This window comes from Poecilia formosa, unplaced genomic scaffold (genome assembly GCF_000485575.1).
Source record: "Poecilia formosa unplaced genomic scaffold, Poecilia_formosa-5.1.2 Scaffold92, whole genome shotgun sequence".
NCBI lineage: Eukaryota > Metazoa > Chordata > Actinopteri > Cyprinodontiformes > Poeciliidae > Poecilia > Poecilia formosa.
In genome coordinates this window covers 901,306-927,092 of record NW_006800031.1, presented here as the reverse complement: position 1 = coordinate 927,092, position 25,787 = coordinate 901,306, and the positions used below count along the sequence as shown (strand labels likewise).

Below are 25,787 nucleotides of genomic sequence, written 5' to 3'. Positions count from 1 at the left end.
GTTGCTTAGGCTCTAGTGATTACTAACCTTTTAGCATAGGTAGCTTAGCTAAAGCCATATAGCTTATAAGTAGTTTAAAACGATCTTGTAGAAAAACTTGATTACAAACTGACACCTTTCTGTTTCTGTTTACTTTTCTTTAAAAAAACAACAACAACTCATCTTTAATATTTTTATTGGCAGCATAATTATAACCACTATCGTTTTTTGTGTTTTACTGACCGCTGCTAAACACGGTCACCGTCCAGTTCGCTAAAGCAGGAACAAACCATTTCATACAGAAACGGGGGTGTTCTGTAAGTATGAACGCTTTGCTTTTTAGTCTGGGAGTTGTAACATTTAACTTTTATTGCCGAAAACAATTTAATACAACCCTATTATTCCTTTTTTTATCGACAGCGGCCTCTTCTACCTAAATAAATGTTTCTCCTTTTTTAAGTCAGTCGTCCTTGGAATTGCCCTAACTTCCCGCCCCTTGATTATGAGGCGATGAAAATCTGTCAGTTGGCGCTATAAAATCTCTTTTGCGCACATTTATTAGCATCAGTGATCAGTGATCGCACCAAAGTCCAGGAGAACTTTAGACCGAAATCAGATTCAAAGGTCACTTTAGCGACACATTTCCTCTTTCCTCTTCTTTTGGTCATTGGGGGTTGGCACGTGAGAAAGTTTAGCAGCTGTTTTGCTGGGGCTCGTCACTGCGTCACGCAGCATCTCCGCGCTGATTGGTCCGCTCTTGTGCAACTGTGCAATAGTATAAAGTGTGCCGTATCTCCCCGCACAGCGGAGGGAACCTCTTCTGAGGGGAAAGGAGGAGAATAATAGAGCTTCGCTGGTTTTTTTCGGCACATTGAGTCGGAGATGCAGAGCTGCGCCAAGTCTTGGAGGGTCTTTGTGGCCAAGTCGGTGCATCCGAGCGCACCGTGCAGGCATCTGAGCGACAGGAGCCGCGTGGTTTGGAAACTTCAGAGCAGGATCCGGCTCCAGCGCAGCTCAGCGTCCCTAACAACAGCAGCAGCGGCAGCAGGAGCAGGAGCCCGGGGTCTGAGGACGTCTGCAGCCGCCTCCTCCAGGCAGATCGAGCGGATTTTACCCCGGCACGATGACTTTGCAGAGAGGCACATCGGTCCAGGTGAGAGGGAGAAGAGAGAAATGCTGGATGTTTTGGGACTCGAGGTAAGATTATCCATTTGATCATATTTATTGGGCTTTCATATTAATCGCATTAAGTTACACTCTTTATTTATTGCGCGCCTTTAATTCATTGAAATGCTTTTGTTCGCAGTCAGTCGCCCAGTTGATCGAAAACACAGTTCCATCCTCCATCCGCATTCAGCGCAATTTGAAGATGGATGACCCAATCTGTAAGTTTTGGTTTATTTCACAACATTTCCCCTTTGGATTTTAAATCTGTGAACATTTTCGAGTTTCTTACAGGCAGAAAATGGTAGTTTTCTTTGTCTCAGTCAGCAGTAGTTACTGTGCACGGCTCAGTCTCCCCTCATCCAATGAAGCCAAGTGAGTGGCTGAAATGTAGGTTGCACCTCTATTGTGTGTTAAGTCTTCCTTTGAACATATTAGGAGTTGTTTTTGCGAAACTCGGCGAGCAGCACCAATCTCCTGATGGGAAGCCGATGCTCATAGGATGGCAACTGGAGTGTAAAGTTTAGCTCTGAGCTCCGGTCCCAAGTCCAGTTTAATCTGGTTGCAGCGTTCACATTACATCACAGCCGAGGGGGTTCCTAATAAGGTGACTTCAGTGTGATCTGCTTCACAGACTGACCTCGATGTTTTCTCTCCTCTTCTGCTCCGTGTTTCTGCGTCAGGATGCAGCTTATTTCCAAAAGTTTGTTTTGTAAGGAAGTGAAACATTATGAGAAGCCCAACATTTTGTCCATTATCTTTTTTAAAATGATGAGGAAATTAATGAGAGCTTGTTTTTATACACAAATGTAACCAAATCATCTGCCATTGAGTTCTGATCAAAACAACTTTAATGGCATAAAGTTATACATAGAATTGGAAAATAAGGTTAAAAACTATCCATGACAAATAAAATACTTAAATTAACATGCGAAGAAGTCTTGAGCAGAAAAAATATTGAGTTAATTTGCCAATTCATACATACTTATTGTTCCCAAAGGAAATTAAATGTTCTAAGTCTTATTAGAGCTTAAAGAGGCCAAGAGCTGCCAAACATGCTGGTGGCAGCATCATGCTGTGGGAATTTCTCAGAATAAATTACATGCACAAAAAGCGATAAATCACAAATATTCAATACTGTCAACTTCCTAAAATAATGACCCAAATAATTTTTTGTCCAAAATTTTTAAATTCTCTTACAGGAATAAGTAGGTAGTGTTTTTTTAAAATAATTTTTTAAAGTGTTAATTTGTTTACTTGTCACATTTTTTTAATTATATGTGATTAGAGTTTTGATTTTAGTGACAGGAAGGTTTTCTTTGGTTTGTTTGGCAACACTGCTTATAAATACTACAGTTTCTTTTTTTTATTGTATCATGACTTTTTATTTCGTATTTGACAAAAAAACTGTTTAAATGCTTTAATTTAAAAAACATAAAAATATTTTTATTCTGATTCTGCTTAAAAACCATAAAAAATATTATATTTATTGATAATGTTTTTTGTCTTATTATTTTGATGTGTAGCGATAAGCAAAAAAGCACCATCACTATTTAATGTAGTCCTAATTTTTAATTGCTTATTGCACTGAATATTATTCTTTATTGCTGTTCTCTTTTTCACATTCAGTCTGTGGTTTTTGGATGGAAATATTTTTATACGTCTTAATTTATCTTCCATGTAAGCAGATATAAAGTGCAACAGTGTTCTTTTAGCCAGCTGATCAGGAGGAGTGCACAGAAACAGGTGGGGGAGGGGGTAACGTTTACAGCCTAGAACATTTTCTCTGGCATGTCGTTTAAAAGTACTTTCAGTTTTAGGAACAATATAATAAAACATTTTTACTGTTTCGGAAAAATGATTTTTCTTTTATATATTATTTATAGATTTATTTATTTTTACAAATCTGACTCATTTGTGGCATAGCTATACCTTGGGTTGGAAAAATGCAGAAAAAACATTTTCTATTAAAGATTTACTAGGTGTGAATTAATTGGTCACAAACTCTAAAATATCAAACTTCAGCAACGCCCACCTCCGAGTAGTCTCTGTTATGTTTTAGTAAGTTTACAGATGTTGCTAAAACAGAATTTTATTTGGATTTTTAAAATTTATTTTTAGTGACCCAGTCAACCCATCTTGACTGTCGGGTTTCATAACGCAGCAAACCAAGCTGAAGGAGAAAACTGGAGGCTGTGCCGGTTTTTCTGCTTGTTCAGCTTTCAAGGGCTTTGCTCTGCAAATCCAGCTACGGATTCTCTGTGCAACAATAGCCCTCCTGGACGCTCCTGAATCAGGCTTTTTATTATGCCCTGCAAAACTCTGGAAGCATTGGAAAGCAGTTTGACAAAATGAGCATCCACTTATTAAAAAAATATACAAATGTTTCATTCTAGTTTGGATGTAAATCTGCAGAGCTTAATGTGAACTGCCTTTTTTTTCTTAAATAAAAGCTGTAAATATCCAGTTGTCCACCACAGAGGAGTAGTTTCTTGCATTTCTTTTCTGAAAAACAGGAGTAGTCCGGGCTTTTGGAGCAGTTGGGCGGTATTGTCCATTTCCTTGTAGTTGCTAGGCAGATGGGAAGGCTGGAGGAATCCGAGGCGGGTCGTTCACTCGCAGAAACTTCCCGACGACGTCTCAGAAAAAAGGAAAGCAAAACTGGGAAAGAAGCCACAGGTGTCATCTGTTAGTGGATGATTGATTGCTGCATGTAGATGTGGATAAATAAAACACCAGCAGATGGTTCCCTGTTATTTTAGAAAGTGATGATGAGAACTATTTGTTGCTACTTTTTCCAAGTAACTGTATGGCTGTGAGTTTATGACGGAGCGACTACAGCCTCACAAAAACAAATAATTCACCTGAAAATCATTTATGTAGGACACACAAAAAAGTGCGATTTATTGTTTAATGTTGTAAAGTGTCTTTGGGTGTCTTGAAAGGCGCTGACAAATAAAATGCATTATTATTATAAGACTTCACATTACCTGGATTTAATCATGTTTTCAAATTTACTGATATTTCTCATTGTACAAACTGTATAATAAAACTATTTTTGGGAGTTATTTAAATGTTTTTTTCTTCAAACATCATTGATTTGAATTTATTTTGATAATGATGAATCTAAATTCTTATCTGGATAAGAATGTCTTATTTTTTATTACTGGAAAAAAAAAGTATTGCTTGAAGTACAGAGTATGTCTGTAGAGATGGGTTCTTGAACAAACAATTGACTCATTTCATGGATTTTACATTGATTTTAGATCTGTGCTTTGACTAGGCCTTTTACGTTTAGCATTGGTTTGGAGGCCAAAAATATCCAGCTATGGGTTCCTCTGATTAAAGCGCCTTATTCCACATGTTGGCCAAAAGGTTTTGGTCTTGTATAAACTTAGACTTAGTTACTACCCAACTCTGACACCAAGTAAGTAAGAGTATAAATACTTCATAATAAAATTAGAAGTAAAAGTAAAACGTACAGTGTAGCAAAAATACTCGTAAATGTAACTAGTTACTACCTAACTCTGGTTTTAAGGTTAATGAGTAATAATATGTAATATTGTAAATTCAGTGCTCCTGTATAAAACCAACAGATGTATATTTTTTATAGAAAACTATGCCCTCATTTGCTGTGCTGTGTGACATGCATATGATATTTGGCAGAAGATGTGCAACCACTATTTTTATTTTATTTTTTTTAGGTGAAAATGAGGTTCTGGAGGCTTTGCAGAAGATTGCGTCAAAGAACAAAGTTTGGAGGTCCTACATCGGTATGGGTTACTACAACTGCTCGATGCCACCGCCCATCCAGCGTAATCTCCTGGAGAACGCCGGCTGGTGAGTGTCCTCAGACGACCAGAGAAACCTCAAGGATGGTCCGTGAGGCGGGTGTCTTGTGATCACAAATATCTAATTGGTTTAAGTTTGGGTTACTTGCCTGAAGTTTAATCGTTGTGCATAACGTGCCTTCAATCTGAGGACTTGTGATTTGCCTCATGTTGAAGCAGGTGATGTACTTCTGTCCAGCTTTCTGCTTGACAAGATTCTCATGCAGCCAAATCTGAGCCAGCCATGTTTTATCCAAACCCCCTGTCCATGAGGAGACGCACAATGCATTCCTCTGGCCGTCCCGCTCCCTTGATTAACAGCAACTTTGGCCTATTGTCCTTGTGTCCGAACTCGTTCACTTGATTCACAGCCGGTCTTTGTCCTCAGGGTGACTCAGTACACGCCTTACCAGCCGGAGGTCTCTCAGGGCCGCCTGGAGTCCCTTCTCAATTATCAGACGATGATTTGTGACATCACAGGCATGCCTGTCGCCAACGCTTCCCTGCTGGATGAGGGGACGGCGGCTGCAGAGGCCATGCAGCTCTGCAACAGGTAGACAAACTCCAGCCTGTAGGAAAACTTAAAAATACTCGGAATACAAAGTTTTATGAGTTGCTTAAAAAGTTAATAAATAAAGATGTAGCTTTGGTTATGAACACTTCAGTTGGTTGGTTTTGTTTCCCACAGACAGAACAAAAGACGAACGTTCTACATTGACCCGCGCTGCCATCCTCAGACCATTGCAGTGGTGCAGACCAGAGCCAAGTATGTCCTGTAAACCTTTATTTACTCGTTTGAAAACAGTGAAGTACAATCAATTAGAAAAGAAACTTTAATTATACAATCACAATTGGTGATGGTTTTTATGTTGTAAAGTTCTTTGAACTGCTTTGTTGCCCAAATGTGCTACACAAATAAAATTAAACTTGACACATGTCAGGAGTCTTAAACATTAAATCTACCTCAGAGGTGTTCAACATCAGACCCGGGGGCCATTTGTGGCCCTTGGATGAATTTTGTGCGACTGTAATTCAAGAATGGCACAAAAGTGGCCTTCCAAAATTATTTGCGTCTTTTTGTTTTTTTTTATATATATATCTTCTCAAACTGAAAATGTAAATAATTTTTCTTTAGTAACTTTTTTTTTTTTTGCTTTGATTTTTATCTCATAAAACATTTTGCTAGTTTTTACTGAAAAACAGACTTGGGCACACCCATCCTTTACATTTGGCTAAAAATAGCAACGTTTGTAGGAGAAAATTCTTATTTTTGTTACTGGGAATAAACTAAAAACATTTTAGAGTTGAGCCCAAGCACTACATGTTTTATTTACTGTTGTGCAAGTAAAAGAGAGATAATTCACAATAATATTTATTGGTTTTAAATTGGAGGGAAGAAGAAAACGTTGGCCACTGAATGCTTACCACTTGGGTATTTTGTGCAAAAGGTTTGGACACCAATAATCTACCTCAAGCTTTCTCTGTGTGCAGCTATATTGGAGTGAAAACTGTTCTGAAGCTGCCTCATGAGATGGACTTCAGTGGGAAGGATGTGAGCGGTGTGCTCTTCCAGTATCCAGACACTGATGGCAGGGTGGAGGACTTCACTGCCCTCGTGGACAGAGCTCACAAGGGAGGGGTGAGGGCACTTTAATCGCATAAAACACCACAGGTTTATCCTGTGATAAGAGTCTGGGGACTGGTTGCAAAGAGAAACCTTTGGTTTGCTTCTTCTTGTCAGTGTAAAAGTGTCTAAATTGACTGGTTTTAAACAGAATAATGATGTTTTTTGTTGATGACACACATGTATACTTTAAAGGGTATTTATGTTGTGACTACTAGCTGTGTTTGGGTCACAGATATGCAGTTTGGAGTTGAACTGAAATGTCTTTAATATCTTGATTAGTTTGGAAAGAGAATATAGTACAAATTGTGTGTTTCTGGACTGTATTCCTTATTTTGTTTTACTAAGATGTTTCTGTTTGTTGTCATAATTTGATGTTAGATGGGATGCTTGTGGCGCACTGGGAAGAAATGTCTTGAAATCTGAAAATTGTTTATATCAACTTTCTCACCTTTTACAAGTGGATGTACCTTTGGGCACTCAACACCTGGTTACCTACCATTCTGGATGTATGTACGCTATGAATGTGACTCTAGTGTAAAAATCCTTTTGAACCCATTTATCACTTAAATTCATAGTGAGGTTTTGTTTGAAATGGACTACAGAAGCAGTGGGGAATTTCTCAAATTAAATCTGTGAAAGTTTTGACTTCCAGGTTGAAAAAATCTCCACTGGAACCCTCTTGGCTCGACCCCTACAGACAAAAGAGTTTTTATTTTGCTCAACAATGGCTCTGTCTGAATCCATGTGGTGTTTTGTTTTTTTCCTCAGGCCATGGCTTGCTGTGCCACTGACCTGCTTGCCCTCTGCGTTCTCCGCCCCCCTGGAGAGTTCGGAGTGGACATTGCACTGGGTAGCTCCCAGAGGTTTGGGGTCCCACTCTGCTACGGCGGCCCACACGCCGCCTTCTTCGCCGTTAAGGACAACCTGGTCCGGATGATGCCTGGCAGAATGGTTGGAGTCACCAGGTGAGAACCAACCTTGATTTTTAAATTGGCTTTTAAAAGACGTTTGGTTTTAATTTGGCATTAAAAAAAAAAATTACAGGGATGCAGCAGGGAAGGAAGTGTATCGTCTTGCACTGCAGACCAGAGAGCAACACATCCGCAGAGACAAGGCAACCAGCAACATTTGCACCGCCCAAGTATGACCACGCTCACTTTTGTTCAACCTTGCTTAAAATTTTTTACACAAAGGTTAACATTTTTGTATTTTGCTTGCAAATAATCTCTATTTCTTGAAGGCTCTGCTTGCCAACATGGCAGCCATGTATGCCCTGTATCAGGGCCCACAAGGACTTAAACACATTGCTGAGAGGACACACAGTGCTGCTCTGATCCTTGCTGAAGGTAATTTCTCACTGCAGTGGTTTAGTTATGCTGTGAAAATTGATTAGATACTATGAGAAAACATTAACATTTTAGTTTATTTTAGTGAGTTTGTGACCATTTTGTTGTGAATCCAAGTTTCTGTGTTTCACCATAAAGATTTTACAAGTTCCTATTGAGTTTTTTTATTGGAGGGTAAACCATTAAAGTGTTTTGGTATAAAAAAATGTTCAAAGATTCGGTCGATGCAGATGTGAAGTGATAATGCAGTTTTGTAATAAAGAATAAAAGCTTAATCAGATCAGTCAGTGAGATCTGTTTACTTCATAATGAAACTGGAGTTTATTTGATAGTCAAAGCCCAACATTTATTTTAAAAACAGACTTTGAGACAGTATTTTGGGCTCATATCACATTTTATTTGGATTCTTATGATTACTGATGTCCTGGTTTGTTGAATTTTTGCTACGTTGGGATAAACAAGTTGTTCACGATGAAGCATCTCAAATTCAGGCTGTGTGATCACTTCTCACCTATTTGGGCTTTTCAATCAATTTTGTTTCTTCAAAAATACAGGAGTTTAAATCCTAAGCCAACTCACAATCTGTCCAAACTTATAACAACTATAGTTTTAGGAAATACAGAATTTTCCAAATATTGCCATGGTGATGGAGATTTTAAAACCATCTTGCTATTGGAGTTGGACTCTCAATTTTCCATTAATCAGTCAATCCATCAATACCTGCTTGTCCAGGGTTATGGGTAAGTTGGTGTCCAGCTCAACGTCATTGGAAAAGGAAATATTTTTATCTTTTGGCACTGCTTGACTGACTAAAGGATGTGATTTAATTGTGTGATCCACTTTTACTTAGAAGTTGAAATAAGCAACTTTATATGGATGGAAGAAATTAATAGTCAGAATTCAAAGTGGGAATAATTTGAGATTTGACACCAACCCGTATATAACCGACTGGCATATTAAACAAAGAAAAATAGATTATTTGCTCTTCTGTAGCTTTTTATCTAATTACATTAACATGTGGTACTGAACAGCCATGTGAAAGTGAAACATGCAGAAACACTGTTGGTACTACGTATTGAACACAATAATTCGTAAATCCCACCGGTTTTGAACTTCAAGCGCCTGAAAAACGATTTTTCCTGGTTCACCCTCATCAGCATCTGTTCTTGCTGGGAGCTTTTGACGTTTTTTTCCCTTGTTTTGTCTTTTAGCGTTGCTTCTGATAAAATGAAGGTCAATGTTCTTGTGTAATGCATCCTTTGGCTACTTGTGCTCATTCATTCAACAGCAGAGTTAAGTTGTTAATTTTTTTTAACTCCGCTGGGCTCACCTTTGCCTTGAAATTTGATACTTGGAGTTTGTAAATGTTACAGAAAAGTTTGCTGCAAGGCATGAAACCAGTAGGATTTGTTTGTTTCTGTGGCTCTAATCTCCAGGGATGGAGGTGAGAGCTGATTTATTTATTTATTTATTTATTTTTCTGGTCTTTGCCTTTGTCTCGGTTTGAAACTCTAATTCATCCAACCAGCTCAGAAAAAATATGTTTTTGTTGCTAATGACCACAGAAACTTGTTGCATGTGAATGTTTACAACACCAGACAGCATTTGGTCCTTTGCTTTAAAGATGACCTATTTTCCTTCTTGAACAAGTTAGAATAGGTCCATCCATCTATACAAGGCATGTTCATCACAGTTTTTGCACAAAATCATTCTTGGATAATAAAATTTTAATCTGTTCAATTCTGCCTGTTCTGAACTGGTTTCATAATGAGATGTTTTAGGGCCTCTTGTCACTTTAAATCCAAATAAGCTGCTGCTGGCCACGCCCCCAAACTCAATGTTTACACTCGCACACAGAAATGGCCGCAAACAGCCATTTTTAAAATGGCCTTATACAACTCTACATCTTTGAAAAGCAGAAGTAGAGCCTCCTGCACAACCAACAAGAATAAAGAAAGTGGTTTTTGAATGGAAAATCAACTACAAAACGCAGCCATTTCACAGCCCATACAATGCTAAAACCAGCTGACCAAATGTCCTGGAGCTTTTCTTGGGTTGCTAGGTAACAGGCTTTGCTACGGTTGCTAGGTGAGGGACAGCGATTAATGATTTGTGATATTACATTCAAAAGGTTTTTGAAACGGGGAATTTTTCAGACACAAAAAAGTGGCTTTTGGTTGTTTTGTATGCGTTTTTGCAAAAACGCATACAAAATGTGAATTTTGTACAACATGTCCCCTCTTTTAAAAGAGCGCATGTATGTTCACTTTCTGAGCAAACACCTGCAACCTGACCACAGAAAATTATTATAATTGCTTTTTAAAAACATAAAGAATCTTAAAGGGAAAGAAAAAAACACCGGACAACCTGTAAATTTTGTCCACTGCCAGGATTAACCACATGCGAAGTGAGTGAGACGACATCTAGTTTTACTACATCTACACGGGATACAAGGAAAAGTAAGTTACAGTGACAAATATATACACAACACCCAGTTTTAACACTTGGCAGTTAAAAAAAAAAAAGTTAAATGGATGCAAAACCTGCCTGGTAAAAAACAGCAACAGTATTGCAACACTGTCTCAGCCACACAAGCAACATTTTAAAATTAAGGTGCAAACTCTGCTCTTTCCATTGGTATCAGCATCACCGCTCTATGTGCAAAACTCACCGAACCAGCATCTGATGAAAACAAAAAAATAAGGCTCATTTCATCAAAAGCATAAATTCAGTTTTACCGTCGATGTTTTATGATATTGATCTGAGGTTCTAAACATTCAGCATTTGTCTTTGCACTAGAGAGAGCGGTCTTGGAAGAACCGGTCTTGACTCTTTCTGTTAACCTCTAACAAAAGACACAATTCGTCCATCTATTCTATATATGAAAGAATATAGTCACAAATATCCTGTACAATGTGTGCAGCATATATAAAAAAATACAAACTATCAAAAAGTTAATTCACACAACTTTTTTTTAAGTTCAGCCATATTGAATCTGAACTTAGGATTGGTTTACGGCTGGACAATATGACTGAAAAACGTATCATGACAGAAGCATTTTATAACGGCCAGTATAGATAATTGTTTAGTTTTTTTTTTTTGTTTTGTTTTGTTTTGAAATATGTGAAATACTACCAAACTGGTAATGTGGCCTTTCCTGTTTTATCTACAATTTTCACTCCATGGCATCTATTTTTGAGCAGTTATGAGGCACAGTGGCAAGTTACCCAGCAGGTTGTTGCTAGGTAACACAGAGTGAGTGAGTCAGTTGATTCCACCAGCTTTGCTTAGCTAGCTGTGAGAGGTTGAGCAGCTAATGCCTTTCCTCTACATCTCCCAGAATGCCGTGCGGTTCTGGATCGGAGTTCAGTGAATATTCTACATATTAAATATTCTATTGAATGTATTATCTATTGATATTGATAAATATGTATACTGTTCTTGATATATTGTCTAGCCCAAGTAAGATTCTGATTTTCCAATTCAGAATTACAACTTCTGGGGCGTTTTTTACATTTTGGAACTCATCAGCCGCCATTTTGGTAGTTTTTTTTTTTTTTTCCCCCTTTAAAGCTACTGAGTGGGGAGCATCTATATGAGAATTAAACTAAGCTCTTCTTCTCTCTGTTTCAGGTCTGAAGAGAGCGGGCCATCGGCTGCACAGCGACATGTTTTTTGATACCCTGAAGGTAAACTGTAGCGTGGCTGCCAAAGACATCCTGGAGAGAGCCGTGCAGAGGCAGATAAACCTGCGCGTTTACTCCGAGGGAGTGGTGAGTGCCCACGTGTTTTTGTTTTTTGTTTTTTTCTAAAAGCACAGAGGCAATGAGGTTTAGCGGGAACAATCGTTTAGTCACTGAGGGGGGACGAAGTTGAATACCAAACACATTAGAAGTCAGAAAAAGGTTCTGGTTTCAACTTGCTCTTAGGATTTGGTGTTCCAACGAATGGAGGAAATTACAGTTGACATGACATCATCATGCTTGTAAAAGGCAGTTTAGTCTGAGGGTGGACTGTAATAATGCTACTGGAATGTACAAAAAAGTGAGATAATTTGTTTCCTTCAATCAGTCAAAATTGGAACTGTTGAATGAAAACGGCAACAAAGAACCTATACATTTACAACTGTTGCTCATCTGAATATGCAAATGCATGAAAACCAAACATGTCGGCTTGCAAGGAAATGAACAAACACATAAGTCATTTGGATAGAAGGCGGTAAACCAGAAAAACTCCTAATGCACCGTCTACATGAAGTGGTGTTGAGTTTGTATGAGATGTGCAAAGAGAGTTAGATGTAGTATAGTTTTACAGCTTTGGAGTTTTTATGAGACGGTGTAAAATAATGTCCTACTTTAATGTGTGTAACGTTTGAGTTTTATTTGTATTTTAAATTTTTCACCTCTGACAACAGCTGGGTGTCTCTTTGGATGAAACGGTGACTGAAAGGGACTTGGATGACTTGCTCTGGGTCTTTGGTTGTGAATCTTCAGCTGTACGTTAAACTTAAAATTTTATTTATTTTTCTTCCATTCTATAGTGATATGTGTTTATAATCCCATCTCCTTACAAAATACACTTAAAGTTGAACACATTGTGATTTTAATGTGATTTTTAAAATTTATTTTAGTTTTTTATGCAATTTGCAGGAATTGATTGCTGAAAAGATGGGCGAGAGAGTGAAGGGAATCATGGGAAGTCCTTTTAAGAGGACGAGCAAGTTCCTCACTCACCAAGTTTTCAACAGGTTGGACATCAGTTCGCTCGTTGCTTCCAGAAATATTCACACCCCCTGAACCTTTTCACATTATGACCCTTTGCAAGCACAAACTTTAATGTTTTTTGTTGGGATTTTATGTGACAGAACAACATAAGTGAAAGGAGGATGATGCATGCAGTGAAAGAACAGTGTTAAATATTTTTGTCTAGAATCTAGTGAAAATATCTTGGTACATGTCAAAAAAAGACTAAGATAACTTGCAGGAAGTTGTTTTAAGTAAATAATTCCTTAATATTTATGGAAAAGGTACCGGTTCCACAGGCCGATTATTTCACTTGTAACATGGGGAAAATGCCGTGTCATAAGTGAAAAAAATCTCGCCGCGCGTCTCTGACAACAGCTGGGTGTCTCTTTGGATGACACAGTGACTGATGTAGTATAACAGTGACTAAGATGTAGTGTAATTTTACAGCTTTGCTGCTTTTATGAGACGCTGTAAACTAACTTCCTACCTTAATAGAGTTTGCATTTTTTTTGTATTTTGTTTATGTTTTAATTTATCATCTGGGTGTCTCTAGCTGAAACGGTGACTGTTTCATCAATATGAATTAATTATTGACTTAAAACAAACTCCTATTTCTTGCTAAAAGTAAGTTTATTTTTTCATATTTCAAGTGTACTAAGATATTTGCACTAGAAACTAGGCCAAAAGTATTTAAGATTTTGTGTTTTTGTAGTGTGGTTTTTTAGTTTTTCAACAAAAAAAAAGGAAAAAAAAGTGGCGTTCATGTATAATTATGACTTTTGATACTCCTAAATAAAATCCGGTGCAAACACATTTCTTTCATAAGTTCCTGAAATAATAACCTGAGTTCATCTATAATATTGTCTCTCTATAAATCCAGCTGTTGTGCTGTATAAAATACTAATAACATAAACTGAAGTTTGTGGTTATAAAATGACAAAATGAAAAGTTTAAAGCATGCAAGTACCTTTGCAAAATGTGATCACTGGTTTTTTTGGTTCTTCTCTTACTTTTCCAACATTTTCATCTTTTCTTCAAGCACCTCTGATGTTAAAGCCATTTAAATAAAAGTGTTAGTGGCATATTTTCATAGAAAAATTTCTGGAGTTTATATTTTCAAAGGAAGAAGTGAGCTGAAGCTAAGTCCCTGTGAAGTAGATTTAGTACGGTGCTCTGAGTTAAAGGGATTTCTGCCACTCTGTGGTTGTAACGAAACGGCTGATCAAACGCTGCTCCTGCATGTCTCCCCTGGTTTCTAAAACTGGACCATATAATCTTTATTGGAGCCATAAAGTCCAAGTCCGTTTATTTTTCTACATAGTCACTGAGATATGAGGAAAAGCGCTTCGTCATCCATCTCCATGAAGACTGGTTTAGTGGAGCTGAATTTTGACTGACCTAATTTCCTTTACATATTTGTGTTTTCCATTTATTTATTCAGCTATCACTCCGAGACAAATATAGTTCGATACATGAAGCGGCTGGAAAACAAAGACATTTCCTTGGTGCACAGCATGATACCACTTGTAAGTCTGAAAACTTATTTATGCTTAGATATAAGTACATTAAATATATTTTCTAATGGTGGATTAAAGGCTTTGTTGTCTTTAGGGCTCCTGCACTATGAAGCTCAACAGTTCGTCTGAACTCATGGTGAGTTCGCTTTATCCCAGTGGCATAAGTTTACATGGAAAATGTAGAAAAATACAGCTTTTAATTTAAGTATATTAATTCTGGGGGGAAAAATTCCTATTTTTGTGAATAATTGTCTTAATTATTGACAATTATTCACAAAAATAATTGTCAATACTTGTTAAATTGTATTCTTTATTTTTAATATCCAAATGATTTGCCAATTTGTAATTATTAATTGCGATATTAATACAAGGTGATGTAGAGGTCAGTTTCTTTTAAACCTTTGCATGGTTTTATACTTCCATTTGGGCTTCTACTACCTCTAAAAACAGCCCAAACTCTTAGCAATAACCAACTTGCTGTTTTTGTCAATTAGATGGATGATTTTTTGATGTCTGGAAAATGAGCCATTTCAAAAACCTCACTGTTGAGTCACAGTCAGCAGTTACCTAGCAACCCAAACAGAGCTCCGGTACTCCAGCACTGGTGAATGTTCTGTGCAATGGCTGCTGGAAAAGACAAGTGTTTTATTGTTCACTTATCATACAGAAATTGCCTGCGGGATCCTGGTTGGTTGTGCAGGAGGCTCTGCTTCTGCTTTTCAATTCAAAATACTTCATTGATCCCAAAGAGAAAGTAAATATTGTAAATCATTAATTCTTCATACATCTACCCTAACCTGTTCAAGTAAGCTTGATAGGTCACCTTTTTTCAGGCTTTTTCCACATTTGTACCAGTGGTGCCAATGGGCATCTAGTGTTACGACTGGACTCTCTCCTTAATTAGACATTGAAGTCTGTTTCCTGATTTAATTCCCTAGTTTTAGTTGATTTGGGTTGTTTCTTTTACAGCCGTCTTACTGTGTTTTCCTCCCTCAGCCAATCACCTGGAGGGAGTTTGCCAACATCCACCCCTTCGTGCCTCTGGACCAGGCTGAGGGCTACCAGAAACTTTTCCGGCAGCTGGAGAAGGATCTCTGTGAGCTGACGGGCTACGATAAGATCTCCTTCCAGCCGAACAGGTGACGCCTGCTCAGCTTTTTGTCGCTTGTAAACGTGGATCATTTAGACAGAAGCTTTGTTTCAATTTGGAAGGAATTTAAGAAATCATCAGAGCTTTATTGTAAGCTTTGTTGGAGAATTTAGAGGCTTTAAGGAGACATCAATGAAGATGCTACTGTAACATTTAGGAGGTTTGGATCAAACCCTCATTTAAAAAACAATAGATTTTTTTATTGTACCTCTTATAAGAAGGTATAGTGATTAATGGTGAAACCTGGATACATTTTCCCAAACACATTTGAAGCATGTAAAGTAAGGAACCTTGTTGGGGTTGGTTATTTTTATATTGCATCACGGCAGTAAATCCTTTGCTGTTGAAAAGATTGTTTGCTTCTCTTAAATAGAGAAGCAGTTGTGCGGAAAATGCTTTTATAGGTTGAGGATTCACCCATAAAAAAACTTTCCAAATCCTGTTTGCATGTCAGAAGATTTTGTTGAATAGAACAGAAAATTATTTTACTGTCCAACAATGGGTGAAATTTCTGTGTAACAGCAGAAAAAGTCACAAGCGATATAAGCAAATAGACTCAAAGATAGAATATAAAGACAGAATAAAGAATAAAAATACTGCACTGCAAGGGCAAAATTAAAAAAATAAATACTGTGTAGTTATAAAAAAAAAAACTGTAGTCCAGAGGAAAGTGCAACTGAGTTGGTTAATTAAAAAATATGTAAAATATGCAAAAGACGGACTAGCTAAGACTTTATTTGTTCATAACATCTGTTATGAACATGAAGGAGCCTTCATAAAAACTTACGACTTGTCATGAAGTGACATTCTGTAAATGACATTTTTAATGCAAAGCTGACACTTTTTTTGACCTTTTAATGCAACTTTGCATTAAAATTGTCACTATTGACACTACATGAAACCAGTTGTAAATAAACAGGCTTTTCTGACAGGATAAAATCTATTTCTACTGTTGTTGCCACAAAGAAGTAATCAACCAAATACAAACTTTCTTACATTTTCTGCTAACTCTGTGTTAGTATTTCTCCTGACTTCATAGTCATTTGGGGCAAATGCATCTGCTGTGATCAGATATGTAGTTTAAATAATAGATTTGGACGTTCTTGGGATATTTTGAGTCACATCTTGAATAATTTACATTGCAGGCAGAGCTCTCACTGCCTAGTTTGCAGATGTGGTAGACTGATTTTAATATGCATTATTGCTGATTTTTAGTCTAAAGTAATCTTATTTATGTCTGGTTTCTTCAGTCAGACAAGAAGAACTAAATGCTTCATACATTTCCATGTTTCTCCTGATAAAGCGCACACCCACCTGTTATCAGCAGTGTTGGCTAAGAGGGTTTATCATGGAGCTAGCTGTTCATCCTCTGTCCTCTTGCTCTTTTGCTACTGCAGGCTGCTCTTTGGACTTTGACAGAATAAAGTATAATGTGAGATGCATGACCGTTGTGTGTTTGCCGTGTTTTCCAGCGGCGCTCAGGGGGAGTATGCCGGCCTGGCCGCCATAAAGGCCTACCTGAACTCCAAGGGAGAAGACTCCAGAAGTGTAAGTGTAATCATGGAAAGAAAAACCCATCAAGCCAGACAGAACTGAGTGGGATTATCTGGAGAATATTGGGATTAAATACTTATTAAGCCTTTCAATTAAGTCTCAGGCTTTTCTAACTTTTAAACATTCAGAAAACTCTTCATAACAGCTGCATGTAGAAGTTCAGCAGAGCCAGGATAAACATCTCTGCACAGATAATGATTCCTGGCTGCAGCTTGGTGATGGACTGGATGCACAAAGCTGAATGTGAAGTGGCTGTCTTATCAAAACATCATTATCATTCTATTTTACTCCCCAAAATAATGCAAATAAAGAGACCAAAATTGGTTAAAGTAAAGCAGAAATAACTAATCAACTGTTGCATGATTGAAAATTAAAGCAGGTTTTATGATTGTGTATATCTGATGTGCAAAGATCTCCTTTTGTTCCTCTGATTGTGCTGATTCACTGACCTCTGCTGACTAATGGCTATCAAAGGACACTTTTTACAAGATCCTGAATGTCAGATTTACTGTTGACCTCTGCAGCAGGTCATTTTGACATCGGAGATTAACATGTTATGGGTATGACTTCAGAATCCCAGCATGCTGATTGGCTGTAGTCGGCACAGGACGCTGATAAAACGACCTCAGATTAAAGAATGGCTGACTGCGGGATTTTTTTTCCTCGCCTTTGTTTTCAATTCCTTCCTCATGAGTACATCTTAGATAGCGAAATGATCCCTGCTAACAGTCAAGGTCCAATCTGACAACAGTGCAAACAGAGGGGCTGACAGCGATGTGATCCAACCACAGGCCATCCACCTTCAAGACTCCATATTTGGATGTTCTAAGACTCCGCCAGCCGGCCGTCTGTTAACTTTGGCCGACCTGCAGGTCTAAGCGCCACGCTGGTCTTTGTGACCAAGTTGTAAAACGCCAGAAGTGTCGTCCTAATAAGGGATGAAATCAATTAGCCGCCAACAGGCAGGTTACTCATTAGTACCAGGGCTGAGAGCAGTGCAGCGGAAAACAAGCTGCAAAGTTTAACCTCAGGAGAACTGCAGGAAGAAAAACCAAACCTTTTTGTTTTTTGTTTTGCTAAAAATTTTAATGTGAAAAGTTTTAGATTTTGTTCAGCAGCCCATATTTAAAGCCTTTCGACTAATAAAAAATACAACAGATGGTTCCCACAAAACAGGACTATGACGGCATATGAGGGCCATGATGAGTAGAAAAAATGTGTTAATTTTCTTCCAAAAACTTCAGACATTTTGTTAATGATCTCAGAATTTTTTTGAAAAAACATGGAAATTCCTGAACTTCAATAGTTGGAAAAAGGCAGAAATTTTGAGATTAATCTGAAATTTTCTAGAAAAAACTTTCCAAAGTCAAAAATTTACGACTTATAAAACGTTTAAAAAAAATAAAAATTTGGAAATTTCTACGGTTAATCAAAAAACTTTTTTTTTCTAGAAAATGTTCAACATTTGAAACTCACAAATGTTCAAGTTTTTTTGTAGAAAATTTCTGAGATGAATCTCAAAACTTGTGAATTTTTTTAGTAAATATTTGACACATGAAACTCGTATATTCCCAAGTTTGTATTTTTTTCTGAGATTAATTTTAATTTCTGAGTTTTTTTTTTGGCAGAAAACTAAAAAAGTACGAGTAAATTTCTAACAAAAAAAAGCCTCAATACGCATTTGTAAAAAATAAGTAAATAAAAAGCATTAATAAGTAAATTGACCAAGTGAAAGTTGGATTATGTTCCCAATGTTCTTGGTGTTTGCCTCTTCAGGTCTGCCTCATTCCAAAGTCCGCTCATGGCACCAACCCAGCGAGCGCTCAGATGGCGGGCATGAAGGTTCAGGTGGTCGAGGTCGACAAAGACGGCAACATCGACCTGGCGCACCTCAAGGCCCTGGTGAGCGTCGACAACAGATGCATGGACCGAGCTTTGGAAAGAGTTTACGGCAACATGCAGCGACTTTCTTACAAACTCCTTGACCTTTTTAATGTTGGTCAGATTACAAATAGGTGATATGGCTTAGATTATCTTGCTTTGTGTTGGTCTAAAAGCAAGTTTTTATTGTAATGAAGCGAAGCGTGAATACTTTACACCTTATTGGTGTAAATTTGAGTGCAAAGACTCTACAGATTGTTAGGTCGGCTTGTTTGATGATCAGACAGCAAGTGTGATTTGTACAGATTTTAATGTGATTATATTTACTTGTCTTTGGTTGGTTTGTTCTCTCCCAGGTGGAAAAACACAAGGCCAGCCTGGCGGCCATGATGATCACGTACCCGTCCACATTTGGAGTGTTTGAAGAAAATATCCGAGACGTTTGTGATCTCATCCATGAAAATGGTGGACAGGTGTATCTGGACGGTGCCAACATGAACGCTCAGGTGAGTACACTGATTTTCTGTTGTGGAGACAAAACTTGGATTCTTATGGCTGCGGGGAACTGCATGCTTTTAGGATTAAGGTTGATAAAAGTGAGCTTTAGCTATTAATCTGATATTTTAGATATTTTGGGGAAAAGTTTTCCACTTAAATGATGAGTTTGGGGATTTGCAGGTGCTTTTTCCTGCAGGATCGCTGTGCAGGGCTCTGACTAAATTAAGTAAAACTGAGAAGTTATTGAGGGGAGCATAGAGCTGAATCAAATCCAGTTACATTAATAACTTTTTATTCTTCTTGTTTCAAACTTACTTTTTGTTTGGACCCATCATCAGTTTATATGCTAAAAGAGTAATTCATTTGCTGCTAAACACAAAATCTTTAGCAAAAACACAAAATCTTACCAATTATTTTTATCTAGTTCCCAGTGCAAATATTGTAGTACATTTGAATTAAGAGAAAACTAAATGAAAGTATATTTTTAGTGAGATACAGGAGCTTGTTTTAGGTCAATAATTCCTTAATATTGATGAAAAATTACTACTTCTACTGTCATTTCACGTTTAACAGGAGAAAATGCCTTATTAGTGATATAACCTGCCAATGCAAATAATTATTGAATTGTTGACCTAAAATAAGCTCCTAAATCGTGCTAAAAAGTTACTTGTAACTTAGTTTTCTCTTAATTCAAGTGTACTAGAAGCTAGGCAAAATAATACTCAAGAGGTTTTTTTTTTGCATTTTAAAACTGCATTTAAAGTACAGTTTTACTCATTTAAATATGAAACTTTAGTCTACATTGTATAATTTGTGTATTTGTTTTACCATGGGACATCTTTAAATCACTCTTTAAAATGGGAACCACCAGAGAACTTATTATCCAACTGAGGCAGATTTATCTGGAAATGGCTCCTGCTTTGAATTTGAATTTTTGTCTTAGTTTGTCCTAACTTTGGGCTTCAGGTGGGTTTGTGTCGCCCTGGAGATTACGGCTCTGACGTTTCTCACCTGAACCTGCATAAAACCTTCTGCATCCCCCACGGCGGCGGAGGACCGGGCATGGGGCCCATCGGAGTGTGAGTCCCATCTGAACCTTTCATTGCCGTTTATGTCAGTAAGGCGAGGATTTCTCTGCTTTATTCTTCACATCAGGACTGCAACTAGCAATTATTTTAGTAATTGATTAATTAATTAATTTATTTTCTATCTCATAAAAACATGTTGCGAGTTTTTACTCAGAAACAGACTTGAGCACATTACATTACATTTGGCTAAAAATGGCCAAATAGAAGTTCATAGTAGAAAATTCTTATTTTTGTTACTGGGAATAGATTAAAAACATTTTATAGACTTAAATAATGGAAGCCCGAAATATTAACTGACTGTAAACATTAAGGCAGATGTAAAACATAACATGTTTTATTTACAAGTAAAAGAGAGAATTCACAATAATATTTGTGGGTTTTTAATTGGGGGAGGGAAATAGAAAATGTTGGCCCCTGAATTTGTTTAACTTTGAGATTTTGGCCCTTTGTGCAAAAAGTTTCATGTCTCATTTTAAATGGTTTCCCCACCAGGAAGGCGCACCTCGCCCCCTTCCTGCCCAGCCACCCGGTGGTCCCCATGCAGTCGGTCAACAGCAGCAGCTCTCTGGGGACCATCAGTGCCGCGCCGTGGGGCTCCAGCGCCATTCTTCCAATCTCGTGGGCTTACATCAAGGTCGGCACCGATTGGCCCAAACATTCAGGAAACTGGAGTCCAGAACTTCAGTTCTCAAGGGCCGGTATCCTGTAACTTTTAGATGTGTCCCTGATCCAAAACACCTGAATCAAATAACTGAGTCAAATTCAAGAAAGTTCTGCTAATTAATTATTTGCTTCTTCAGGTTAGATAAAGCAGAGACGTCTAACAGCTGCAGGATAACCGTCATCAAGAGCTGGAGTTTGAGCTTTTAACTTCGAAAAAAAAATTAAAAATGTCAAAATTAAGGTGTACGTTAGTTACTTTTTAATTTAAATATCAAGCTAAAAATCAACAGTGTTGCATTGGGGCACACAACATGGCTGAGAAGAGTTTCATATCAGTCGATGTAGAGAAGTATTGATAAGTATTTTTAGATATCTGAAAAGCTGCCAAACTGGTCTTGTGACCTTTTCTGTTTTATCCAGTTTTCATGCTAGTCTGTTGTTTTATTTGTAGTACTTAAATCATCCAGTAGAGGGAGTCTATGATTCAATTTGTTGTTTTCAACCTTATTTTAGATGTAATGGTGTCAGATTTGAGTCTGTCTGAAATGATAAAATAACTTTTTACTTGTTTAAGGTGGAAAAGTTAAACTCTGTGCCTCTTGTGTGTTCTGCTTAGATGATGGGGTCAAAAGGTTTGACTCACGCGACAGAAGTTGCCATCCTCAACGCCAACTACATGGCTAAGAGGGTGGAAGGTCACTATAAAATCCTCTTTAGAGGCAGGAAAGGTAAAGCATGTCCACAAAAATACCATAAATGACCTTGGTCTTAATGGTAAAGTTGTTTTTGTTTTATTCTGGGCAGGTTTTGTTGCTCACGAGTTTATTCTGGATGTGAGACCGTTCAAGAAGACCGCAAATATCGAGGCTGTCGATTTGGCCAAGAGGCTGCAGGACTACGGTAAGATCAACTGGACATCATTTTCCCATCTGTTACTATAGTGCATATGCAGAAGGATAAGTTGCTGTGTTTGTGCAGGTTTTCATGCACCGACCATGTCCTGGCCGGTCGCTGGGACACTCATGATCGAACCCACCGAGTCGGAGGACAAGGCTGAGATGGACCGGTTCTGTGACGCGCTGCTCGCCATCCGACAGGAGATTGCAGACATCGAAGAGGGAAGGATGGACTCTCGCATCAACCCACTCAAGGTGCGCCAGCTTGATTTAATTATGGGAGAAAAGTTGCATTACAGTGGAAGAAATGATTAAACATGTTAACAGGGTTCATGTGGCTGCTTAAAATCCTTGAAAATGCTTGAAATTCAATGAGGTGTTTTCAAGGTTTGGAGAGTGCTTGATTTCTGTGTAAAATCCTTGAATGTGCTTGACATTAAAACTACACAGTTTTGTAGCAAAGTTCATTTAGATGCTTGATTAATGGCCTAAATTTGAAAAATCTTGCTTACAGTTAAAAACAGATATTTTCATAAACCCAGTAAAAATGTATACATTTTAAATTTTTCCTCAGTGATTAACAAAATTTTCTATTTGCTAAATTTCAGAAAACTTGGAATTTTTTGACATTTAAAAAAAATATTTTCTTTGTATATTGTGTGTGCTTAATTTTAACAATGACTTATTGATCTGTTTAAGACTTTACAAAACATAAAATTGTTTTATTTTAGTTTATCTTTTCCCTACTATAGACATTGGAATACTATCAGAAGACATTATTAGATACAATAATAAATTATATCATGTTATAGTAAATTAAAACTTTTATCTTTATCTTTAAGATGTGATGCTGGAAAAGTTTGAAAACTAAAAATGCTTGAAAAGTTCTTGAACTTTTACTGTGGGAGAAATGAACCAACCCTGTGTTTAGTTCAGACTTCATCCCTTTTCTTCCTTTCATTTTTATTTTTAGTTTTTTTGCTGTTGTTTGTGCAGATGGCTCCTCACTCTCTGGCATGCATCTCCTCGTCAAACTGGGACCGACCGTACTCCAGAGAGTACGCCGCCTTCCCACTGGTGAGTGTCGTCGTCAACCTGGGGATTAAAATGAAAACCTGTCCTTCAAGCTTAGTCTCTGTTGATCTAACCTAAAACAACATAAACTCATCGGCTTAATATTTTTTCTTTAAGGATTTGAAGCCGATTTCAACAAAACTTGACTAACTTTGTCTCCATCTAGTGGCGAAACATAGGAAATGTCAGGAGTTGTGATTTTACTAAGACTCCATGAGTAGAAAAACATGAGCATTTTCAGTTTCAAAATAAGCTTTTATTTAAAGTTTTAATTAATAAAGCTAGTTTTTTTTATGTTATACTTAAGTTTTGATGCTTATCTTATGTAGAGCTATAATATATGACAGTGTATTAGGGTCATTGTAGATAGGAAAATAAAGGAGCTAATTTATGCCAAAAAACACTTCAGTTTTAATGTTTAATGTTAAGGAATGTTGAGATTAATGTCAGAAATTTTCTAGAAAAAACTGAAATTTCTGAGTTTCAAAAATCAAAAACTTTAACAGAAATATTCATTCTTTTTCTAGAAAATTTTTGAAATTAATCTAAAAATTTCTGTTTTTTGGTGGAAAAAACTGAAATTTTTAATGCTCTGTCATCATAATGTCTGTTTTGCTTGCCTAAAACAAAGTATTGAACTTCTGAACTGCTATAGAAAGTGATTGAAAATTATTGTTTTTGTCATTATATGGAAACTTTTTTAGTTTTTCAAAGCTAATTTGCTTCAAGCCACCCTGGTTTTATCAGTACAAATGGTGCTGTAGTAAATTGAACTGTTTACTTTTGATAGTGGATGTCCTATTAGGATTTTGAACACTTCTTGTGTGTATTTCCCGTGTTTGGTCACTAGATGGGGCTGTAGGCTAAACTATTTGACAGGTTGCAGGCAGGCAGGTGTTGAACATGAAAGGACATGCAAGTTTTTGACTGCTGTACCAGAGTCTGTTTAAATCCTGGTACCATGTACTTTGGAGTTTTTGGGTTTTATTCACGAATTGTCTTATTGGAGTTTAATAAACGGATCAACCTGCTACCCAAGAAGAAATTCGGGACTGACTTTTATACGTCTAAACGTTGCGCGTCATTACAAAGCAGCTGCGGATCAACACTTTTCCATGCCGTGGGACCCCATTTGGAAGCCCCTACAAAAAATATGTAAAACATTGAATTTTCCTTTTTTCCTCCTCACTTTCATTTACCATTCAGTATGTTATATGTAATTTGGCATAAATTCGTCCTCATACTTTTGATTTTTAGTTGGCAATGGAAAATTTGGTCAGAAATTATGTTGAATCTGTTACCAGATACAATTTTCCACCACAGCTGAGAAATTATGTAATATTTTTTATATGAATCTCATCAGACATTATTAAATCACCACAGATGGCTCCTTCGGTTTTTTTCTATTCAAAAACTTTTCCATTTCCAGCTCGAGGAGCAAATCAATTTGCTAAATTTAACAAGCAGCTGATCGGAAAGATGAGCATGGCAAATAATGTTTTCCTGAATTTCCCCTCTGTGGGACAACAAAGGCTATTTCTGTCTTCATGGTCAAGAAGTTAATTTAATTGATAATTATTCAAAATGGATTACGTTTATAGAACAAATTTAAATTTGTAATTAAACATTTATTGGGATTCTGTTTTTTTTTTTTCTCTCCTCATTTCCCTCAGCATTTATCCTGAATAAATGAAAATGTAGATTAAACTTGGAACCGTTCATGTAGTCTGATTTGGATGTTTTTCTTTTCTTTCAACAGCCCTTCATAAGACCCGAGACCAAATTCTGGCCAACCATTTCCAGGATTGATGACATCTACGGCGACCAGAACCTGGTGTGCACCTGCCCACCCATGGAGGTCTACGAGTCTCCGTACGAGGAGAAGCGGGCCTCTTCGTAGACGCAGTCCACAGCGCCGTCTCCACGTCCAGCCGTAGAGGACGATACTAAAAACTCAGACTTCCAGCTACCGTGAACTGATGATGTGACGCCTAATGATTGAAAGACCGGATGTGTTGTTGTTTTAAGGAGGTGTTGAGTTTTAGTAGATTGGGGTTAATTACTTCTAACCAAACATGAACCGGTTCAGATCTAGAACGGATCAGAAATCTGCTGTAGACTTAAAGTTGGACGTTAGGGTAAGGCGCTGTAGGACTGCACCAGCCTTGGGTCAGGCTCGTTCCAACTTGGACTTTTCAAACGGACCAAAGGGTGCAGCTTTTTGCTTTCCAACCTCTGAAAACGCTCACCCCCAGAAAATACCCCGTCTCATGACAAACCTTTGATATCTTTTGATCTCCAACTCTTACAAAAATGTTCCCTTTGTGCCTGTTCGTTTTTTTTTTTGTTTCTTTTTTTTTCTATGAAATGGAAATTTTCCCTTCTAAGAGCTTTTGGAGATTTAGATTTTGTAGGTTTTTGTTAATATGCATCTGTTTGTGAGCTGTTCTTAAATGTGTTGTGATGATGTCAACCTTTTAGAAGAATCATTTTCTAATCCAAATAGTTTTCTATGTTGTTAAAAGAAATGTCTGTATTAAACGTTTTTGTCGTAAAGTGTTTACGTGTTTTGAAATAAGACTATAACCTAACTTTGCAACAGAGTGATCTCCTATATTCAGTTTGTGCTTTTCCTAGAGTAAAATTCAAGAATTTTTAAGGTAGGTTTTCATACTTTTCCAGGACCACACATTAGAGCCAAAAACAATAGTTTCAATTCACTAAGTAATTTATTACTGATTAATAATGTCTTGTGATGGTATTCTGCAGCACGGA

General features: G+C 37.4%; 1 protein-coding gene across 2 annotated transcripts; it reads left to right on the top strand.

The window, feature by feature from the left end:
- Positions 1-749: 749 nt before the first annotated feature.
- On the top strand, positions 750-25,569 carry gldc (glycine dehydrogenase (decarboxylating)). 2 transcript variants are annotated; one of them, XM_016674268.1, is made up of 26 exons: positions 750-1,176; positions 1,286-1,364; positions 4,848-4,983; positions 5,362-5,526; positions 5,662-5,739; positions 6,465-6,612; positions 7,369-7,565; positions 7,645-7,741; positions 7,841-7,946; positions 10,337-10,405; positions 11,580-11,719; positions 12,361-12,441; positions 12,596-12,693; positions 14,133-14,217; positions 14,303-14,344; positions 15,205-15,347; positions 16,831-16,906; positions 18,689-18,814; positions 19,150-19,299; positions 20,258-20,370; positions 20,872-21,013; positions 21,659-21,770; positions 21,847-21,942; positions 22,021-22,193; positions 22,935-23,015; positions 24,772-25,569. In XM_016674268.1, exons 1-26 carry the CDS (start codon positions 862-864, stop codon positions 24,910-24,912), a joined length of 3,189 nt encoding a protein of 1,062 aa, XP_016529754.1. In that variant the 5' UTR covers positions 750-861; the 3' UTR covers positions 24,913-25,569. The 2 variants fall into 2 exon arrangements, with proteins under 2 accessions (XP_016529754.1, XP_007557910.1); XM_007557848.2 differs by lacking the exon at positions 10,337-10,405 and having other exon boundaries at positions 753-1,176.
- The last annotated feature ends 218 nt before the right edge of the window (positions 25,570-25,787 follow it).

Excerpts from the sequence above, each read along its gene's own strand:
- gldc (XM_016674268.1), top strand. The coding sequence starts at position 862 with ATGCAGAGCTGCGCCAAGTCTTGGAGGGTCTTTGTGGCCAAGTCGGTG. Across the intron at positions 7,742-7,840 it reads GCAACATTTGCACCGCCCAA|GCTCTGCTTGCCAACATGGC; the intron begins GTATGACCACGC and ends TATTTCTTGAAG. Across the intron at positions 12,442-12,595 it reads TTGGTTGTGAATCTTCAGCT|GAATTGATTGCTGAAAAGAT; the intron begins GTACGTTAAACT and ends TGCAATTTGCAG.